Source organism: Neolamprologus brichardi, chromosome 3 (genome assembly GCF_056152115.1).
Source record: "Neolamprologus brichardi isolate AB-2024 chromosome 3, ASM5615211v1, whole genome shotgun sequence".
NCBI lineage: Eukaryota > Metazoa > Chordata > Actinopteri > Cichliformes > Cichlidae > Neolamprologus > Neolamprologus brichardi.
Window position 1 is genome coordinate 25367048 of NC_142106.1, and position 23270 is coordinate 25390317.

Here is a 23270-nt window from a genome sequence, read left to right on the forward strand (position 1 = left end):
CAAAGCAGCCACATCCCTAAATTTAGGTGTTAACAGCATAGGAAAAGTTATAGGAAAACTCACTCATCATACAGCTGAAAATGTCCTTAAGCAGCCTCTTTTATTTTGTCTGTAGAGTTGTGCATTTTACCATGAGAGTCTATGGGAACTCACTCACTTCTGGAGCCAGAGGTTGCTGCTTGATTCAGATGAACAATTGGAGTATACATCACCCATTGCATGGACACAGGTACACATACAAATGAAATTTTCACTCACCAAACCTGGATTGAAGATTTTCTTGGTAAACTGTTAGATAACTGTGGACCAAGCCGTATTATTACTCTATTAAAAATGCTCCAAAGGGCATCTGAAAGGTTGAGTTCAGTGACTCATATTAGCTGAGGTGAACTTAGCAGACAGCCGTCAGCTGTCTGCTAAGGTCTTTGAACACACATCATAAGCAACTAAACAGTGAGGGCACTTTGACTCTCCTACTAATGACAGGTAATCAAGAGTGAATTGAAGGCCTTGTTGATAAATTGCAGGCAAATAGTCTACGGCTTTTATAAATTAAAATAGATACATCAGGCACATCCAGCTCCTGATTTCTCAGTGTTGGACAGCTGATGTTTGAGGAGCTAAGTTTTATTTTCCTCCTCACTTGCTGATCACGGCTTGAGAATCGTTGGGGAAGCAGGTTTTTTTGCAAGATTAGAGGAGAGTTTCTGGAAAGATGAAGAAAAAGAGGGTTTTTTTAAAAAAAATCACTAATGCTGTAGTTCTTCCGTTGAGGTGGCACGCATTAGAGTCATCCACTAATTCAAAGCTGCACAATGTGACTTTAATGGATCCAGTCTGAGGAAGCATATTAGTAAACAGCAGACTGAGGAGAAATGTGCACATTAATGTGGCAGCTTTGTGACTTATTTGGCATTTGGTGCTTGGGTGGAACACGAGAAAGTTTGTTATTAATCCTTTTGTATGCATGACTCTCACAACACTCAGTCTGGAGTATTCTCGACATAATATGACCTGCAGGAATCTCTCCAAATAGATTCCCTCATAGTAGATAACCCTTTGTATTAAAGAGGATAGCTAATGGATGAAGGGGTCGGAGATGGTGACACATACTTTGACGCTGTGTTGGCCAACACCTCTAAACTGTCATCTAAATGCTGTTGGTCACTCTTATGGCCAGAGGGCCAGTGATAAGAGAATGTGAATGTGTGTTATCTATGACTCAGGGCTGTGTTTAGAAAGCATTGACTTGTATATACTGTATACATAGAGGGAGAATTTTGTCTACCACATTTAGGCTGTCTCAGGTGTTTCTGTCTCTTCATGTAATCCCTGACTGACTCCTTGATGTTGAGATCAGGAGACTGTGGGGGCATAGCCATCTGTTGCAGGGCACCTTGTTCTTGTTGCTAAAGATGGCTGAATTTCAGGCTCTTTGTCATGCTGCAGGATACATTTGGAACTCATCAGATGCAGTTTCTAGTCTTCCGGTTTTAGGCTTTGGACCAAATGCAAGATTGGCTGCAGGGATTTGCTCTCAATCTGCCACTTTAAAACTATTGTTGAGGTTTTCTTTTTTTTGTGTGTTATAATACTCAAGTCTTTTTCTAGTTTAACATGCTGCAGTCATGTGAAATCTGATCTTTTCCCTTTTGATTTGGGCCATTTTCATATGTGATCTGAAAGATGTAAAGACCTTCCTTGTTTTACCTTAATTCTAACAGTCAAAATCCAAAGTTAGTCAGCTGATCTGTGTCTTATGATGCAAGTCTTGTGGGGAGGTGGTGGCAGATGGAGCGAGAAGTAGCCTTTGAAATCCTGAAATGTTTGAAAAGTTTGTTTCAGTGAAGCCGTTCATGTTGTGATCACTCCAGGCTTTATATCCACACCCACTTACATACGAAGTAGCAGACATTGCACCAGAAAAGGCACATAACTTAAAAGTTGGCTTTTATCTGTTCAGAGATTTGATTTCTTGCCCTGAACATCACCTAATAAATGAAACCCTAACTACTGGCTTAAGTGGCTTCGATGATTACTTGGTGCATCAGCATGCACGTATGATGTGTTCGATCATTCAGGTCTGTGATGAGTTCACAATGGGTAATAGTTGCTCCAAGACCGTAACAGTAACAGACTAATCAAATAATACAATATGTTACAGAATTTACAAATTTAAGAAATAGCACTAATATACAAATTGCTCAATTATAAATATCAAGAATATGGAGAAAGAATATTACAGAGGTGGAATATATGTGATCGAAATTTGACTCTAACCTGTGAACTCTGTCATTTGCTATTTTACTGTAGAGTGTGTGCAAAAAGGGTGTAACTATTGCAGTGTTTACAGTGTGTTAGATGGAGGAGTTGTACAGGGAGATGGCCACGGGCAGGAGTGATTTCCTGTGTCGTTCAGTGGTGCTTTTTGGTCATCATCAGTCTCTCACTGAACGTGCTCCTGTGGCTAGCCAGCACGTCATGGAGAGGGTGGGAGGTGTTATCCAACATTGACTTTATCTTGGACAACTCCATGCCCACAATATGGCTAGCCTTGCAGATCGGTTTATTTAGTCTAATCGCATCTGTGACCCTTAACCTGCTGCCCCAGCATGCAACAGCGTAGAGGATCGCACTGGTCACAACAGACTCATAGAAAATCCTGAGCATTTTCCGACAGATGTTGAAGGACCTGAGCTGCCTCAAAAAATAGAGACACTCTGGCTCTTCCTGAGAGTGCAGTGATGTTTTTTTTTAACCCAGTCCAGTTTATCGTCTCTGTGTACTCCAAGGTATTATAGTCCTCCACAATGTCCACATTGACCCCCTGGATTGAAACGGGCTCAAGGTTTTCCTGGCTCTCCTAAAGTCCGCAAAATTTGGTCTTCGCTATCTTTAAAATGTGATGTTGGAGTACAGGTGAAGCTTTCAGACCTGAAATCACTGTACCAGCTGTCAAGCATGGGGTGGTAGTATCATGCTATGGGGCTCTTTTGGATAAAGCTGGTTGCCTAAACAGCACAATGGTCCCAAACGCATTAAAAATGTATCTGGAATGGATAAAGCAGGCAAACATTAAGCTTCCCGAAGCCCCGACCTTAATTTAAAAATTGTGGACTACGCTTAAAAGCTAGGTGTGTACCAGGTAAACAACTAATTTAAATGAAGTCTGCCAACTCTGTCAACCAGAGTGAGAAGATATCCAGCAAAATATATCCCAGAAGCTTGCTGATGGCTACCAAAAGCATCTTCTTGACATGCAACTTTTTTTTGAGTCTATATGTATACTTTTGATCCTGTGTAGATAACAACTCTAGACAACTCTTGCGTAAAAACGCAAGAGTTGGATGCAGAGGTTTGAATTCATTTTCAGTCCGGAAGCATTAAAAGCCCCAAAATTACCATGACATTCATGATGAGTGGATGTAAACTTGATAAACTGCCCGTGTTGTGACCAAGCAGCACAGGAAATATACCAAACCCTGAAATTAGAAAATGAATAGAAAATTAACACTTTAGCCACCAGAGTTATGTTTTGAACTTAACAGTGACTCATAAATCAGTAATCATTCAAGACTTCTATTTTTCACACTATTGCATGATTGTGCAAACACTGATAGCTTGAATATCTTATCACTGGTGGGCACAGTGTTACTAGATTGTCGGCACACAAACTCCGACTGCTCGGCAGTCTAACTTGATAAAAGAAAAAGAGGAGAACAAGCAGCCAGCTAGAACAAAGATATATATTGGTTCTCACTTGGGCATCCTTAAATCAAAAATCTATGTTTAAAAAAGGTTGAGGACCTGAGTGAGACAAAGAAAATGTTTCCTGTGCAAAAAATAAATAAATACATTTCTTTAAAATTCTGGCAGTATCCTTTTACCCACAAAGTACATAAATAAAAATCACTATACAGGATTGTGCCATGCTGCTTCTCCTGCTGGTTGACATAAAAATAACAGTGTTGACAAGCTGATGGATTGTGTGGTCGGGCAAAGGGGCAGCCTAAAAAATATTGCTAGTGTTAAAGTGGCAAAACTGCAGTTGTTCTAGTGGCCACGTGAGGGCTAGCTCCAGAAGGGAGTCAATAGCCACAGATTATCATGTTAAGAAAATTAAGGGCATGGCTTCATTGATTGACACAGCTGGTAACAGTTTGCTAAGCTTCAGCTTTGCTAACTAGAGTCATTAAACTGGACCTCTACTATCTGTGTGGAACACTTTTAATCCATTGACTTGAAGTATGGTACAGACTGTCCAAGACGTTTGTACTTCCCTTATGGAAAGTCCAATAAACTAACATCTGTGTTTGTACCCTGCACCTGTTCAGTTTATTGGTGCAGCTCGCTAACTATGCTAGTTGGCGTTAGCTGATACATTAGCTCCAAAAACACTAACATATGGTGCCCAAAATGCTAACTTGGATGAGTCCAAAACCAGCAGGTGACATCACAGTAGCTATGTTCATCTTTTGATACTGTCTGTGGGCGTATACAAAGTCCGAGTCACATGAGACAACAGCTTACACTTGGATGGTGCAAAGGCTGTAACTATAAGGGTGGACATAGAATGCCAAGTCAGTTAGATGAAAACTGGGTGCGTGTCCTGTTGGTGCAACTGGCCCCTAAACAGTAAATCTGAATTGACCACCAAGGTTTTCAGTGAATGTAGCCTCACTGGTTGTTGGGTTCATCAGCATTTCAGCTCATCCCAAAAGTGCTAGATGGCTATGATCATGCCTTCGCCCAGCAATTTCTTCCACACTAAAGCCTTCTCATTATAAACCTCTGTCTTGTTATGACAAGATAAATCCGTCCACAAACTGTGGACACAAACACTAGAAGCAGACTTTCTAAGAAGAATAAAAAAAGTCTTCTTTTTTTTTAAAGTTCTCCCAAAATATGCTTCCATTCAGGTTTTTGAAAGCAGCTGTGGTGATGGTATCATTACAACATAACTTTCTGCTCTTTTTTTGCTACTATTATTTAAAACTCAAGGCCGTAAAAAGACTATCTTTATAGTTCACTTATTAATTTTATTTTTTAGTGCCTTTTTTTTTTTACCTTTATCTCCAAATCGGCAAACACACATTTCTTTCTCACCATATCTCTTCAGCTTTGTGCTTAAAGTGCCATTGTTAGAACCTTTCCCTGAAAAGCTTGAACTCTGTAGAGGCCTCCAGATCCCAACAATAGGGACAATACTAAGTGACGTGAAACAACAAAACCAAACTTCAAAATGTCATCGTAGCCTCTGTCTGTCAGAGTGAATGCAGGCTGGGATTCAAAAAAGTAGATAAAGTTTTTTTGTCCGTGCTAACCTGACTGTAAAATGTCGCAGATGCCCTTTAACTGTGTCAGTGAAGGCCCTGGTCAATGCTAGCTGTGATCTACACGAGCTGATAAGGTTTCACTCCAGTCAATACACATTACTGGACAGGTGCAGCATCGATCAAGTCCTGATGGAGGAGAAACACTCCAGCTTTTCTTATTTCAATGAGCTCACTGGCAGAATCATTTCAGATGTGACATTCCCTATTTTTAAAACAACACGTTCTCACTCCCAAACCGTAACATTTTACGCTAGGTAACAAATCGTCAACATATTACGTTTTCGGCTACCCACCACGTTCCTAAATGACGACCTCGGAAAAATGAGGAAATATGAGAACCGTATGGACTCAATCTACACATGTTCGCTCTTTTTCTTCAAATCACTTAGAAACACGCTATTTAACATCATTAAAGTCCTGGTTAAGCTCAGGAAAAAAGGTTATGGCTAGGGATAAGGTTAGGTTTAGAGCTGGAATACAGGGCTGGAAGGTCTATTACCGCGGGAGCGTCATTGCACTGGATTTCGGCCATAACTCGCTGCGTACCATAAGAACGCCGAAGGTCTCCTTTTGCGTTCCTCAGGAATGCCCCGGGACGTGACAAAACGTTGGCATGTTACGCCTCGGGAGTGAGAACGGGCTGTTTTAAAAAGTGGCACCAAGTCCAATAAAGTTTGAGCTACTTGTTATAGCCTAGGGAAGATTATGAACTAAACCAACTTGCTAGGCTTTATTTTGTTCAAATTGACAGAGACTCTGAGTCCCAGTTAATTTTACATACTGTACGTGTCAACGTAAATGCCTTTTGTGCTATTATGCAAATGCTTTGTTAATGTACCATGAGATTAAAGCGGGCATTTAGCATTTAGGCCAGAATTGGCTCTTGAATGGAGAGCTCAAATGAGTTCTTGTGAAATCCAGCCTGCAGTTGTACCTTTGACAGTGAAAAGAATAGATTTTAGGGGATTTATAGATTGTTTGAACTTTTATTACTGAATGACCTTTATAATCGGGTGCTCTGTTTGCTTCTGAACCACAAAGTATTGCCTTCCTCTTCAGTAAAAGAGTCATTTTGGTCCACTTTTTTTTTTTGTCTTTTTCAATCCTCTTTCCATAAAGCGTTTCTTTAGAGTGACATCGCTGTGAATCAGGCAAGACAAACTCACCCGTCTTGTTTCTTTCCTCAGGGCTTCTCAGAGAATTTTTCCAAATACAGGCTGAAGCGTGACGCGCTTAAATCCTTCGATTTGGTGGCATTTATATTCAAGCCAACCTGCCCAAACCATAAATAAACTTTGTGATCAAGCACCGGGCCTATGTGGCAGCAGGTAGGAAGTAAGAGGAACAGACTTGTGACTGAAAAGTTTTACATTTCTAGAGGCCTCCGAATCCTGATAATTGCTGTGAGAGGGTCAGAGTGTCCTTGAAGAAAGCACTTAGCACACAGCTGCCCTTTGGCCAGAGAAGAATATAATATGGCATGGAACAGCTAATTTCCCAGAGTGCTGTAAATATGGATGCTTATTCTCAGCACGCTTGGAGAAGTTGATTTTAATCTATATTATACTGAAAACTCGGCTGAATCTCAAGGTTGTCAGTTTGGCTAGGCTTTACAGCTGCTGAACAGTTTAAGCTCAGCTGTACTCTATGCAGTCTGGCCTGCCATTCTTTAGGGCTTCTCTCCAAGTTACTAGCATGCATTAAATAGACACACTATCCTTGGGCTTTGCTGATTCAAGCTTCTGGCAGGAATTTTGCAGACAGACTCATTGGATTTAGGACCCCTTTAGACCAGAGATCAATTCTAAACAAGCAGCTTATATCAGATTGTAGTGTAGGATTTACTATTCTGGTAAGGCAGCAGGGTAACAGGGTGTTTGTTTCAAAGTAGCATTCAACAAAAAGTTATTTTACTTTCCATCCATACATTTTGTCATACTGATGTGCACAGCAGTCTAAACAGAGGCACCCACACTTTTATCTAGCCAATCACCCCCTTTCACTGTTCTGGTGGGACATCAATGCATCACCTGTTTGTCTTGCTCGAAACACCTCAAGAGCCTCAGCTCTACTCTGAGCCCCTTTCCAGGAACCTTACATTCACAGTCTCATTCTTTCGGTCACTACCAACCTACTCTTGCTCGTTCCTTCCCTTACTCATGACATAGATACCCCTCCACTTGGGGCAACAACTCCTCCCAACCCAGAGTGGGCAAACCTAATTTCCATAAAGGGTTATTAAGGAGGAGAATTTTTTCCAGACAACTCCAGAACATCATCTAATCAGTGCAAGTGGTGTCTTCAGAGTCTACATCAGTAATAACTGTTGCCAATTACACTTATGTTAATGAACTTAATATTTTAAATCACTGCTTCAGAGGAAGAAAAGACTGGGACTAAATTAACAGTTGTGAAACTCCAAACAGTTGAGGCCTTTCTGTAAAGCTTGATTTAAAAAATAACTACATGTCACAACAATCCAGACCAACACAGCTGTGATTGGTCTGCTCGGTAGTAACATTCACTGTAAGCTCAGAATATTATTAGCACAAGAATAATGCATATAAAGGATATAACTGTGCTATTGCAGTAGTATTCTTCTAACATAGTTTTTAACAGCACTGTCAGTTTATATATAGACTCAATCAGTTCTGAAGTCTTTTCTCTTTCCTGAATTTCAGTTACAAAAAACGAGAAGAAGAAAGAGGAGCCTTAACAGCTCAGTCATCTTTTAAAAATGACAACAGAAATCCGCAGTGTTCTGAAAATTAATTTAGAAAATTAACTTGGACAGATAGAGACGAGGGAACGCAGAAAGAGGAGGCCTTAAAAAGAAAAACACATTGAAAGATAACAGCAATGTGAATCAGCCTTGTTGCATTACACGTTAACATGCAGGTTTTCTCATTGGCACGTTTATAACAGATAAGAATGGAAAAATAAATCAAGAGTGGATAAAAGGGCGGATAAAATAGCTTTGTGTCACCCTCTTATCTAACGTAATTAGGAGGCGACATCAAGACATAGTGTTTAGTGGTTCCTGAGAGATATCTGCAGTTCCCCGAGCTTGGAGAGTGGAAAAGAGTAGATCTGAGAGTGGATTGCACAGCCTCAGCCACCTATTGAACTTCTCAGACCGGGTAGATGGTTTGTTTAATACACTTGTAATGTTGTCTTAAACTGAAGGTAATGAAAAGACCGACCTAACCAACAATTTCAAGACGGGAGCGCTTTACCAGTTAGGAGTTGCCTTCCTGGTGGGCACTCTTTTCCTATTTAAAAAAAGCATCAGCTAGTCATCCATTTATTTCACTTATGTAAACATACATGACAGGAAATGAAGCCAAAATGTGTCCCTGGATAAAGAGGGGCCTGATAATTGGATCAGGACCCTAGTTGCGGTTTCTCGTGATCAAAGTAAACCAGGCCGCTAACCGCCAAGTGTGTCCTTCTAGGTCACCACCGTCCTCTTTCATTGTCCGGGCAGCAGACCTTTCTCTGTAATGGACTGATCAATTCTCCATGCTAAATCACAAGGACAGAGACATGACATGAATATGTGTACATGCAACCACACACGCACACACACACACATACGTACACATATTTGTCTGTACAGACAAACATGTACTCGGGCTACGCTCAAAGAGGTGTATTGTTAATTTCTGTCCCCCGCCCCACCACCCCTTTATCTTCCTAGAGGGGAGAAGAAAGGGTGACCCAAATTTGACACGACCAGGGTGCATATTGTCGAGGATGGTTGGGTTTATCCGTGAATGGGTGCACTGTACGCAAACACACAAAGATGCAGATTTGTGCATGTAGGCGTTTTAATATGATCAATAAAGCTTAAATGGTGATTTGTGCGAATAATCCCCAGGTTAACACATACAAGAGGAGGATTCATTTGTACGCTCATAGAAGATACTTATAGGCACCTGCCTGAAAGATACTCTCTCTCTCTCACACACACACACACACACACACACACACACACACACACACACACACACACACACACATGCAAACACACACAATGTACAAGTTAGTGATGCATGAGTGCATGGCCTGCTTGTCTGGACAGAGGAAGGGGGTGGGGTAAGACGCTCTTAACCACTCTCTGTGTGTGTATGCAAGAGTGGGAGTGACCGGCATACCTTTGCACCCCAAACGCCAATAGCATCCCTCCTCCCCCTCCCTCGTTTTCCCACCACAGCTCCCTGCAGTCATGTATCCGAGCTGCAGTCGTTGCAGCGGAGCCCGGCTGCTATCTGAAGCATGGATATACAGCAGCTGTTTACCTTCCCTCCTCGTCTGTTTTAGTGCTTCTGCCTTTTGGATTTGACCTCTCTCGGTCAGTTTTCAAACTCTTAATGTTTACTTGATTTCTAGGTTGCTACTAGTGAGGTCATTTAAAATGTACAGTGGAAAGTGCTGGAGAAAGTGTCAGCCTTAAAGTGAGTAAAAGTTGCAATGCTGCTTGGGAGAATATTGTTAGAAGCGAAGGTTTTCCATTCAAGTTTTCCATAAATGAAAGTGATGGTGTAGGTTTAAGGAAGTTTGCAAGTTAATCAATCTTATTCTGCATGTAAACTTTTGGTGATAGTCAAAGAAATGTAGTTTAGTTTATTTTTATTCTATCTTTGCGATCATATTTCTTTGATGTATCTTGTGCATGCAAATAGAGTGTACAGCATGATGTGGGTGTTTTGGGTTTTTTGGAACCAGACTGTTTGGTGAAGAGGAGTAAACTGTTAAATGGTAATGTTAATGTCAGCGAGCTTAGTTAGGAAGCTACGAAATATATAAATGCATCCTACCGATTGATACCTGCTAATTAGTGCTAATAAATAACACTGAGAAAAAATACTAGGATTTCACTTATTTAATCTGTGATTTACCAAGTTAACTTGCAGAGATTTTGAGGATATTGTCATAAGCTCTCCACAATGGCCAGAAACTGGAGCCAGTTGGGCAGATTGGTTGGAAACACACCTCTAAGTTTGGAAAATAAAGCAAAGACCAAAGTAAAACTAAAACATACTGGAAACAATTGGAAGATGGGTACGCTGTAGTCATAAACGATAGGCATGGCTGTGAGTTTTAAATGATGCACTATTGATACTAAGGGGCCCAAGTGTGAGTAGTTATCCTCCACACCATTGAACCACCAACATCCTGAAAACCTGAAACAAAGCAGGATGGATCCATGTTTTCAAGTTGCTTGTCACAAATTCTGACCCTGCCATCTGAAAGTTGCAGCAGAAATTGAAACTCATTAGACTGGGCCATCTCTTGTCCAGTTTTTGTGGTGCTTGTGTGAATTGTAGCTTCAGTTTCCTGTTCTTAGCTGACAAGAAAGGCACCATGTGTGGTCTTCTGCTGCTGTAGCCCGTCTGCTTCAGACACAGAGATGCTCTTCTGCATACCTTTATTGTAATGAGTTATTATTTCCATTCTCCCTAAACTCTCTTTAAATTCTCTGAAACTAGAGATGGTTGTGGAGAAAAATCCCAGTAGAACATCAGTTTTAGAAATACTCAGACCTGCCTGTCTCCATGCCACAGTTCTCCATTCTGATGCTCAGTTTGTCTACGTGTCCAACTGCATCAAGTTTCTGACATGTGATTGGCTGATTATGTTCGCATTAATGAGCAGTTGAACAGATGCACATAACAAAGTGCCCAGTCAGTATATAAATTACACTAAGTTAAAAGGTCAGGAAGCCATATCGTCTATTTGTTCTGCAGGAACAAGTTAAACCTAAATGGATTTGGATGTTAGATAAATCAGAAGCATGCTGGATCCTATTTTTATCTTTCAATCTCCCACCCTTCGGTACTGGCTCAACTCTGCCAGCATCTTTCTCCCTCCCTGTTAAGGCTGTTAGTTTTGACAGATTGGGCCTCATTGGTGTGAATTCCCTTCCTCCTCTTCTTCCACTCTGTTCTTTTTCTCCACCTACTTCGTCTTTTTCGGTCTCTGATTTTCAGCATTGTGCCATTTCTCGATCACGTCTCCTTCCACTGTCTCGACTACACACCTTTTACCTTCTTTTTCTGCCACCCCCTACATCTTTTTCTGCATTTTCACTGCTTCTCCTCCTCTGTTGTTTGACATATAGTTCTTCCTGAACTATTTACTGCTTTCTGCATTGTCCTCCTTCTCAGTGCTTTCTCATTTTATTCTCTCATATCTATACTTTCTCTTCTCGGTTCTTTTCACCTTCACTTTCCCCCCCCCCTTTTTTTTGTTCTATCTCTTAAAAAGTTACCTCTGCTTCTTTTCCCCTCATTTTCCTTCCCTGCTTCCTTGCCCATCTTATCTCATATCCTTTTCTTCCTCTGTTATCTGCTTCTCCTTCCCTGCAGCTCTTCCTCCTCTCCCTTTTACTCTGCTTTATCACTCTGTATCTTCGGACTCTTGCTGACACCTCACTTCGTTGGGCCACTGCAGCTGGATAAGTTTTGGCTTCTGCTCGCTGTTTACTAACCAGCTGATCCTGCTGTTTTTGCATGCAGCAGCCGGGCGATTTTGAATCAATTATTTTTAACACTGCAAAATCGACAGTTTTCTATCATGAGCACCGGGGTTTGTAATAGGCCTCTATATGAAAACAAACTGCAAAAGCAAGCACTTACAAAGTCAAGTGTCTAATAGCTTTCAGAGGAATTAGCAAATCCAGCGAACAGGCCAATTTATCAAGACATCATTAGCATTTATGTCAAATAAATTCTTATATGTATATTATGAATGTTACAATTCCCTATATTTGCTGTCAAGAGGTTCTAATAAATCCTCTCTATGTGACGAGTTTCACCATTGCTGGGATGCATGCATCATGCATCTTAAAAGAATTTCAAAATGCTTTCAGTTTAGAGAAAGAATGAATAAATATTCCACTACAGCAGATTCTTAAGAAAAAGGTCTGCTTTGATGACTTTGTCTGCTTTCCTGTGGAGCATCATCTGCAGCACATCGTCTCCCCTTTTACCCACATCTGTAAATCTCTGTAGAGGAATCCTGTCCTATTTCTAGGATCACCAGGAGTCGATAAAAAAATGAAAAATTCCAAAGTGTGAAAATGACGTGGCTCATTATTTTTTTATTACAGCGTCATGAGCCGCAGGTTCTGTGAATGATGCAATGAGTAAAAGTCAGGTTTTGTCTGTTCCTCTCTATCGGTTCATCACAGCAGCTACAAGATCTTTGGCGAAGGTAACAAACTGTGTGACATTTTTCAGAGGTCCCTCTTTAACAAGTCTCTACCTGCAGGATGCAATAAAACCAATACAACGTTACATTACATACATAACAGTAGTAATGTAATGGTGGCAATCTGGGATATGTGCAGTGACATCACCAGTGGGATCACAAGTGCTGATAGTGATAGTCAGTTTCTGTGTTTATTGTTTTTTCCTGTGTTTATTATTGTCTCAATAGACGCTATAATGCAAAAAGGAGACAGCTGGATTAAAAAAGAAAAACGTATGTAGCAGAGACAGGGACATTTAAGTGCACCTGTTTAAAAAATGGAACATTTTTGCAACAGCAGCACAAAAATTAATAGGAGTCATGTAGTAGTAATGTTTTTCTTAATTGCTTTTGAGTTAGCAAGTGTGCGCATGATGCTTATTGGGATTAATGAGACAGACCACATAGGAGCATTAATACCAACCAGATTAAGTTGGTCAGTCTGGGCAGGAATGCTAGCCTCGGGCTGAGAGAAGGCAGGTTGTTTAATCGGATCTCATGTTTTTTCAAACTTTACTTAAACAGAAAAGAATTTGCAACCTCAAACATCTTAAACTCTCCAGCTTCTCAGCCACCTAAGCAGCTTTTATCATTCCTGAGCATTTTCCTGTTCTCTTTTCTCTCTTCTTAGTTCTCCAGTCTCTCATTTTTCCCAATTGCTTCCCTTTTGAAATATTTCCTGCGTACGTTAAAAGAGAATAATTGACAGCATATGTTGGAAAATGTGTTGAGTGTCACACTCATGAGTCTGATCTCGTAGAAGCCTTGTTTCTCCAGTTTTTCATTGTGATGGTTTCACTTCAGTTGAAATAATATCTACTATCTTTGAGTTTATAAAGCCCTTCAAACTCATCAGAGTAACTTTCAAAGTACTCCTTTATCTGAGCTTAAAATGACAGCTGACATACATTACTGCATCATCTTAATCCACGCTGAAGGTTATAAATGTTTGGTGTGTGTGTGTGTGTCCCGTTTCCTCTGATGTTTAGAGCCATAATTGCACTTAGAATAAGTGAGATCATACACAGTTTTCTGCTGCTGGCACTTTTTATTCCAGCAGAAGGAAGATGTCAACATCAATGATCCCAAATGCCATTAAAAAACTGCACTAAATCTGTGGGTGGACTGCCTACCCTCGCACAAAAACACATCATTATCTTTCTTGTGTTTTGTGGTTGTGCTGCTGTATATTAATTTCTATTCACTCTATATTCCCGACTCCAAACACTCCCACGTTGCGGCGCTCACTTAAATCTGACACCTGCCAAACTTTACGGTGAACCGCTCGCGTGTTTAAATGACTTTACCAGGCATGAAAGTTGTGCAGCAGCCATTAGAAAGTCATAAAAACAGATCCCATCACCCTGCAAGGTCTACTACTTTACCATATGGAAGACTATTTAAATGGAGGTAAGATAAGCAGCCTGAGGACACTCAGGATATTCCACACAAACAATGATAATTTAAAAAGCCTCAATTCCTTCTATTTTCTTATACAGTGGTATTAGTCTTGTTAAATACTTTGCTAATTAGATGCTAATTTGTCTGTTGTTTGGTGCTGGGAAACAGCTGCCTTTTGCAATTGGAAGTGCTGATGAGAGTGGAACGGAAACTAAAAGTTGTGAGCCTTCAAATTCAAGACACTGAGCTGACGGATGAACGTTTAGACTTTAGGGGTTGAGCCAAGACATAATTTGTGCTTCTTAGAAGAAAAAATGTCCAACTTTACAGTAGAAATTAACATTTATAGGCTGAAACAAACAAAGTTCAGGCCTTCATGGCTTTTTTGTTCTTTGATTACAACTGTACATTTTACTGACTAATTTGTATTGAATGGTGCAAAATATACAAGACGTTTGTGCTTAATTTTTGTTATTACTCAGCACAAATGAGTAGATCTTCCTACACGTTGCACTTACTGGAGCTACTTGGCCATGGAAATCAATGCAATCAAGCTTCTGGTGCAGATTTTGTGCAGATGTTAAGTTACTGAGTGAGGAGACTTTTACACACTATGCGCCCCAGCAGTTGCTGTGGTTTCTAAACACGTCGACTTTACAATAATGCCACTTACAGCTGATCTGACTTTGTCCATATAACGTACAGATCTGGATCGGTCTATCAATTCATCTTGCCATATGTCTAAATGTGGTCGCACAGGTGTAGAGACTGGTCGGCGAGCTGGCCACCATAGGCCTCTGGGGAAAAGTGTGTATTCCATGACCAGTTGTGAAGTGGTTGCTCACGGTTGATGGCAACTGCTAGGTGAAACTGGTAGAACAAACAGGTATAGAGTGCTGCACCCAAAACCTTCTAGCAATTGTTTTGATCACTCGCAGGGTTGCCTGTAAAAGATTGCAAAATAGTTGTGAAATGCACAATGTAAACTGGAAGAAGTGATCATTCACCACAGTGCAAAAGTTCAGACTTTTGAAATATGCTGGTAATGCACAGCTATCGCTTTAAAGGTGACGTTTTGGAGTGTGTATTCATCAACCGGGGAATACACACTTTGCCCTCGCGATCAGAGATGAATGACCGGTCTTTCGATCTTCGTAACTGAGGCTAACATCTTTCATAAAGAGCCTGAAATCCTGAAAACAACTTTGTTTCTCCCAATTTAAACCTTAGTTTATTATTCTTACACACAGCATTCATTCTTGAGACAAATATTTCACCATTTATTCTTTCTAGCTTGTTGTCATCTGCTTCCTTATATTGCTAGGCAACCATACATCACCAGGAAGGAATCCATATTGTTCCGGGAAGTTCAACTCCAAGCTTTTTTCACCTCACTGACACTGCTGTTTCTCTAAAGCTGCTCAGTGTCTGTGGGGGTGTGTGTCTGTGTGTGTGTTAGAGAGCTGAGTGGAACATGGGGAGTGTGTTTTGGGGTAAAGGAATGGCTGAAAGGGGGAGCGTGTCTGTGTGTGTGTGCACCAAGAGAAAAAGGGGGGAGGTGGGGGTTAGGAATCTGTTTACAATGGCCTGAGGGAGCTGCCGGAGAGGGATATTTGGTCTGATATTTGGAGGTAGAGTGCGAGAGAGTGCGTGTAACACAAAGAAAGAGAGTTTTGGAGAAGGAATAAATGAAAGAAGAGGAAGGGATGGAGCCCTTGGGAGGATTAAATACAAGCTGAAGGAGTCATTTAAGGCACAAGTTGAACCAGGAGTCACAGGAGGGAGATTGCAGGTTGATGCAAAGCAGCAGCCGTCCCTGATCTCCACTTTCAACCATGCAAATAAGATTTAGTTTAGTTGCATGCATGCAGCAGAAAGCAAGTTTATGCATGCATTTATATCTTTTTGTTATTTTTGCTCTTCTGTGTTTTCAGAGTTTGAGGAGCAGTTGTACGACACCAAGCTGACCGGTCAGACTTTCCGGCATCCGTCCTCACAGAGCTCCGACGACACGTCCACCTCCCTCAGCCGCTCGCCCATCTCCCTCAACAACAAGAGGCCCGACTTCATCTTTCTGGTAAACACACACAGACGCACGCATGCAGGCTCATGTTTACACCCATCTTATTTGATCAGGAGGCTCCGTCACACCAAAATGTCACCTCTCTGCTGAACAAACACCCAAGCTCAGATTTTATATGCAGCTATTTGAAGCTGCGCATCTTTAACAAGCAAACGCAATAAATAATCTCCACCTTTCCTATTTTAAACTCGCTCTTTTTTCCACCTCTTAAACCTGTGAAACCTGACTTCATCCTGCCTGTGCTAAATGCACACACACACACACACACACACACACACACACACACTCTGTGTCCACTTCACTTATCTTCTTCGTTTTTCTCTCGGAACAGCAAGACACCAGACTTCACATTCCCGCTAAACTCCTGCTAACCTACTGCACCCGACTCCATCTGCCCTTTTGTGGTCCTGTTTCCACTCTTTATTATTTCTCTATTGTTTCCAATCAGTGCTTGATATTCATTTTATGTTACCTGCCTCATTTTAAAGGCTTTTCCCCCTTTACAATAAAATTATAGGCAGTATAAATCTGTCTCTTTTCTCCATTTCATTATTTTTCGATCATCCTCGATACAATATCCCACAAAAGCCCATTCCTTTGATTAAATCTGGTGTATCTTGCCATTTCATGCTCACTGGAATCATCATTTTAGTTTGATTTATCGACCTTGAGAGTGTGGCTATAAATAAAATTGTAATCCTCAAGACTTTTTCAAAATATGAAAATGGTGAGCGTTTTTCAAGCAACAGCTTTTTATTTAGTTCATTGTTTTTTCTTTCTGTGGTTGTGTTTTTTATGCAGGACTTTTTGTTATTGTTCTGGGAGTTAGCTTTGTGTTGCAAGATCTGAGATGCGCAGATTAGCCACAATGTTAAAAGTCAAAGGAGCTTGCAAAGAAAAGCGTCTGGACTTCTTTAAGTTACTTGAAGACGTTTCACCTCTCATCCGAGAGGCTTCTTCAGTTCTAAGGTCAAATGGTGGAGAGTCCCAGATATAAACCTGGTGGGAGTGTCCCCCCACAGAGGGACAAAAGGACCCCCTGATGATCCTCTAATTGCCTGAGCCAAGGTGTGGAACTGGGTGTGGGTCCCAATCAGCCTCTCGGATGAGAGGTGAAACGTCTTCAAGTAACTTAAAGAAGTCCAGACGCTTTTCTTTGCAAGCTCCTTTGACTACGATGACCTGGATGACTGAGAACCTTCACAGACACAATGTTAAAACCACCTACATAAGTGTGTGTAGGTTTTTCTTCATGCTGCCAAAACAGCTAGCTGCTGGGGTATGGACGTGGCACCTCTGGTGGTGTTCTGAGCCTGCACCAGTACTTGGCAGTGGAGTCTTTATGTCCTTTGGGTTGCAGGATAGAGCCTCCATTCATCAGACAGCACATCTGTGCATGCTTGATCAGACTGGGAGCCTTTTTGTCATGTTCTTCTGTAGTATTGTCCTGCTAAGGGAGGCTGCCGCCCTCAGGGAGTGTCAAATTTTGACAGTTCCTATCTGAGTAAGATTCATAATAAGGCCAATGACCCAAGCAAAGGCAATATAAATGACGATTGTAGCTTCTGTATGTGAAATGGGAAGCCAATGCAGTCTTCTTCTCACCAGCAGGGGTGATACCTTTGCTTGTAAAAAGCTCCTGGAAAGCCCCTCAACTTTCAAACAGGAAAATAACAAGTTCTTCATAGTAGGACCTCAAAAACTAATAGTTCACAGCAGCTATATCCATCTTTTATACAGTCTGTGGGCCTTAGATAGAAGATACATGGTAGCGTAATAAAATGATTAACGTTATTAGCTAAAGAAGCAATAGGCCAGTCCTGTACTGAGCTTCATGCAGAAGCTTTGCTGTAGAGAAGACATAGTAGACATAGTATCAGCAAGACGTACTTATAGAATAGATTTGCCCTGAAGTCCAACAAAATTTGTCACGTTGACCAAAATTTTCTTATGGATCCTGAATGTCCACACGAGTCATTGATGCAACTTGGTAGCTGATATTTCGACCTGTTGTATACAGTAGTTCACAACAGGTCTCCTAACTATCTGGCACATGATTGGTTGTATCGTCACCTTTGGATGGGATGAAACTCTTTCCAAGGTTGTGACTGATTGGAATCAGGGTGCGCCCACGGGCCGACAGCCACTGTCGCAAATGCTTGCAATCAATCACTGGCATCAAAAAATTCAATGCAGTTCCTGAACAACTACTAGTTTTTCCTAGTTGAACATAGGTTGCCATCCCGTTTTTATGTTTTAGCCATTAGTGGCATTAAGGCTCCTAAAAGTCTTTAATTTCTCTTTTAGTTATAGTATGACATGCCAAGTGGAAACTGAGTCTGCGTTTGGCATCTTCTAATTGCCGTGTCTCTGTTCACATTTACATGTCTGTGCTTGTGTGTGTATTGCCTCTGTATTATTTGAACTTCTGCGCGTTGTTTGTCCTTGACTGATCACTGATGCAGATTTGCTCCGCTCAATGAGGACTGATAATAAAGACTCCATCCTTTTCTATTAATGATTGTAACTTGAAGTTCGGAATGAGCATGTCTTCTAATTGGCCGTTGGACAGCTTAATTCAGCAAATCGGCGACACAATGCACTATTCCAACAAATTACTGCTTCGGCATATCAGACGGTTTTACGGCTGAAAGTTGTGTTGTGACAAAATGCTTCACTGCTGTTGTCATCATCCCTTTATTTTTTTTCCCATGAAGCCGAATTATCTGAGAGCTGTTGCACGGTATATCCCGCCCCCTCATTCAGATTTCTCAGGATTAGTCATCGTCCTTTTCACACTCTCAGCAGGTTTCTACAAACAAATGCCAAACCATTTAGTGTCTTCCAGATGGAAGTATCATTAGCACTCCATAAGAAATCAAAATAGCATGTGACGTAAGTGCTTTCTTGTCAGCCAGCGCCTGCACATTGAGGACTTACTGACTGATTTTTGAAGGCGAGAAAGAGAATGCAAACATAGATGTTAAAGTGCTTCAGGGCATCTCAATGATAATCTATGATCACAATTTGTCAAACAAGCTACAGCTATACATAGAGCCTCTCTTTTTTTCACTCTCTCCCTTTTCCATTAGTACTTCTCAGTCTATTTCCCCAGCTCATTGAACTCCCACCGTGATTTTACTGCAAGATGGCTGCACATTTCCTGCACACCGACTGACGCAATATTCCTTCAGCGAGCTGCTAAAGAGCTCTCTTAACTTAATGCCTTTCTCTCTGTTTGGGCTCATTTCAATTAGAGAATGGCAGATTCCCACGAGATAGCTTTATGTCTCTCACGAGGCGGAGGATAGACTGGAGTGTTTCCTGCATTGCAGCAGCCTCGACAGTTTCATTGCCTTGCTTAAGGGCAGAGATACTGATACTGTAGATCTAGTGGCAGACAGTTGACAGATGCCCGTTCCCTCACAGCTGCACCTTCCTGTTGCCATCAGGGACAGAACAAACAGTGTCTCTGCTGCTCTGTCAGTTTCCCTCCCTGTCAGCTAATCACGTCAAATCAGTTTTTTCTTTTTTATGTTTCTAACTCGCTTCAGATTCACATCTGTCATTCCTCTGCATTAGCTCTCTCAGTTTTATGAGACAGGTGAAAATGAGACAGCATTTTCTTGCGTTCTCTGTTTTGTAACCCTGCTGACTGCTTATCTACCCTACTAATCCTTCCTCTTACAGGCACTGAAGTTGCTTAAAGGGGACAAAACATTTAATTTTGGAGGAGGTTCATGAGTAGATGACCTCCGCTGGCTGTCTGGACTCCTACAGGATTTTGGTTCTATTGATTTTTACTGCAAATTGAATTCTGAGGTTATTTGGTTTTTCTTGTGTGTTTGAGCCAGTAACAGCAGTTTAAAGGGGGAAAGTGCTTTATTGGCTAATTTTCAAAACAGTTTGGGCAGAAAATGGGAACAATAACTTTTAAAGAGTTTGAAAGTGTACAATATGAGGGAAATGGAGATCTTGTTGTGAGGAAATTAGATTTGAACCATTGGAGCTCAGGATGCATTACCATGACTGAAGGGGAAGACAATATTTTGGATTTAACTAAAGAAACTGACTAAAGTTATTTGGATTTTAAGCAGCATGTTAGATTTTCTTTTACTCTGCAGGTAGCCTGAAACATTTTTCAAATAATCTCACTGAGTGCAGAATCTGATTTTTTTTCTACATGAGAAACACTCATGTTTTTATTTTTTGTTTTTTATTAAAAAGTAAAGCCTTTAGCCTCCAACATTCAATTTGTATGAAAATGGGTAACCATTATTTAGCCATGTATTCAAGCCTTCCATTAAACAGAGGCAACCAATCAGAATAAAGTTGGCCTAAAACAATGGATGAACTGAAGAGCTACACCCAGTCACAGCTCGGATTGACAAATAAGGATTATTTTGAGCTGGGATTCATACAAAGTTCATCATGTAATGAACAGGTCAACTTTACACTACCTGCCTAGTAACATGTTGTGAGGTTGCTCGACCAAACAGAGTAAAAACAAGTTTATGAGACTTTTATTTCACACCTCCAAATGAATACATATCTATTTCACTTTAACTCCTGGACGTGTAAATGTAAAAGCTAACAGTCATTTATGAAGGATGCGCAAGTATAGTGTCTGAACATATTGGCATTGTTGACTGATATAAGCTTATTGCCAAATGATGTGACATCTACTCACAGTTGCATTTATCGATTTCATTACATCAGCTTATACCGACTAACTGTTCAAAGGTAGTGTGATGTAATTTGAACATGTCCAGCATTTTGACTGGTACTTCATGTAATATAATATACTATTTTTTTCAGCCCATAATTCCACAGTAGATACAGCCCTACCGTTCATAAAGGTGATTATGAGAACCAGTAACAAGTGGTTAATAAATGGATAAGTAAATAAATATGCCGGCTCCATATTTATATTTACAGTACTAAAAAAGAGTATTTGCCCCTTTTCTGATTTCTTTGTTTTTTTCCATGTTTTTTTAAATTTTTAAATAGCTTTTTTATTATTTAGTTTGAACATGAAGCTAAATAATAGAACACCAGTTCTTGAAATCGCTTTCTTTCCAGCTGTCAGAACAATTTTGATCAAATACTGATCTTTCATCTGCAGATATCCATCCAAATAACCAAGGTCTAACACCTATATGGCATGTTTTAATGCTAAACAAACATAACCCAACTAAAAATAAGTGATAATTCTGCCAAAATTACTCCAAAAGAACATGGACGACTCATCCAGGAGGTCACAAATGAACCCAGAACAACATCTAAAGAAGTTCATGATTCAAAGATAAGAAAGAGAGTGGGTAAAAAGGCTTTTTTAAGTGACAAATATGTAAAAAACTAAGAAATCAAAAGGTAAAAGTACTTTCGACAGTACTTTCTAAAAGGTTATATATATCTTCCTGGGGAAATCAGACCCTTTCAACCATTCTCGACTTCAGTATATCAAACTGTGCATCACTATTTGATGACATAGCGGTTTTCCCTTTCTGCTTCTTCTTGCAGCCAGCATCAAAGCAGCTCTACGAAGATGAAACCACCTCCTCTGTGTTTGGTCTGAGGTCTGTTACCGACCTATCTCCATCCCCGTCTCCATCCCCCTGCAGCTCAGACCGGCCCCCTCTAGGCTGGAGCAGTAACAACAGTAGCAGCAGTACTGCCACGTCGGCCACAACTGGACCGCCAGTCGCCGAAAAACCTCGCTGGCACCTGGGAAGACGCACACCGGCGCACTACTTACCACTCGACGTCACAGGTACAAAGACGAAATGCCCAAAATAGTCTAAGATCAGGTGCGGTAACAATTGCTAATGCTGTCAGTATATTTGATGCAGTCTTAAATGACCAAATGAATTTACAAATTAAGAATTTTGTGGAAACTGCAATGTGAAGGTGCACGTATAAGGCAATGGGAGTATTTCTGAAGTCTATTTCTTGCTGTGTTTCTAAACAACACTGTGGTGAACTGACAGGAAAGGTGAGTGTATGCAACTGATTGAAAGTCATTACTCTGACACATGCATCTGAGTCAGCTGAGCCTCCAGGATGTTTTCATGGCGACAGCATTACAGAGGTAGTGCCGCATGAAAATTGCGGACAAAGTCAGCATAGAAAGTGTAATACTTCCTTGATCTTTCTTAGAAGTTTTTTGGACTGGCACAGCTACAGTTCCTCTGAGGGAACACATGAATGTTTCATTGGCTGGACCAGAGTGATCCCGAGCCATCAAAGTAAAAAGAGTTTGCTGTGTTTTAATGGGTACGTGTAAACACAGAGACGATTGGCATCCAGCCTGTGAATTAGTGGTAATGTTTCCAGTCCAGCTGTGAGATGGTCAACAGCTCAAGTTGTGCTCATTTTAAAGAAGCGCTTAAGTGATTCGGGATTCGTAATCAGCAGAGTTTGGGTCATTCATTTAAAAAAAAAAAAGGCAAACATACTTTGGTTTCATCTTCTCAAATGTGAGCATTGAGCATCTTTGGGGTTCTGGTTGTCATATAGCCAACTCGAAAACTCAACTTTGAGCCATAGATTGAAGATAGACACCCCTAAGCATACCTGTTAGTCAAATACTCATATAATAATGGAAAATGCCATTAGTTGGAGCCTTGTTGAAGATGTCAGATGCTTATTGAGTACAGGGGTTAGACTGAGGTTAATTATCTGGGCTGATGAGAGATGTGCCAAGATGCTTGTTGATTGGTGCAGCCAGGTGCCTTTGAGCCTTTTTTCGCATTTATTAGAATTTATGGCTTCAATATGAAATTTCACTGAAAAATAATTCAAAATTAAATTGATTAAGCCTGAATATGAGATTCTATTGGAAATGAATCATCATTTGGCAGCTTTCAGATGGCTCCTGTCATGTTGAGAATAGAAATGATTTTATCTCCAAATAAAGATGGTTTCTGTGAGCAGCAAAACAACAACACTGTTGGTTTTAGAGTCCTGGCTTTGTGAGGGCATTCACTGTCACCTGTGCTGTTCTCGAAGGAGTTGTGTGACAGCTGTCATGGCAAATCAGACTCAAGGAAAGCTACAACATGTGGTAAATCTGAATTTCCATCCCTTTGGAGGTCACATCAGTCCAATTTGGCTTTAGCTTCTTTGTGGTTGTGTATTAAATGCGTGCTGGAAAAGCAACACAATCTTGTCTTTCTCCAAAGAAGAACTGTATG

At 40.7% G+C, this 23270-nt stretch overlaps 1 protein-coding gene across 3 annotated transcripts in view; it reads left to right on the plus strand.

Moving 5' to 3' along the window:
- nhsl2 (NHS-like 2) overlaps positions 1 to 23270 on the plus strand; it is a 188662-nt gene that overhangs the window by 140358 nt on the left and 25034 nt on the right. For all 3 annotated transcript variants that reach the window (XM_087835329.1, XM_087835336.1, XM_087835339.1), the window contains exons 3-4: positions 15926 to 16068; positions 21598 to 21847. In XM_087835329.1, coding sequence (XP_087691455.1) covers positions 15926 to 16068; positions 21598 to 21847 — 393 coding nt within the window. The remainder of the gene's footprint in view (positions 1 to 15925; positions 16069 to 21597; positions 21848 to 23270) is intronic.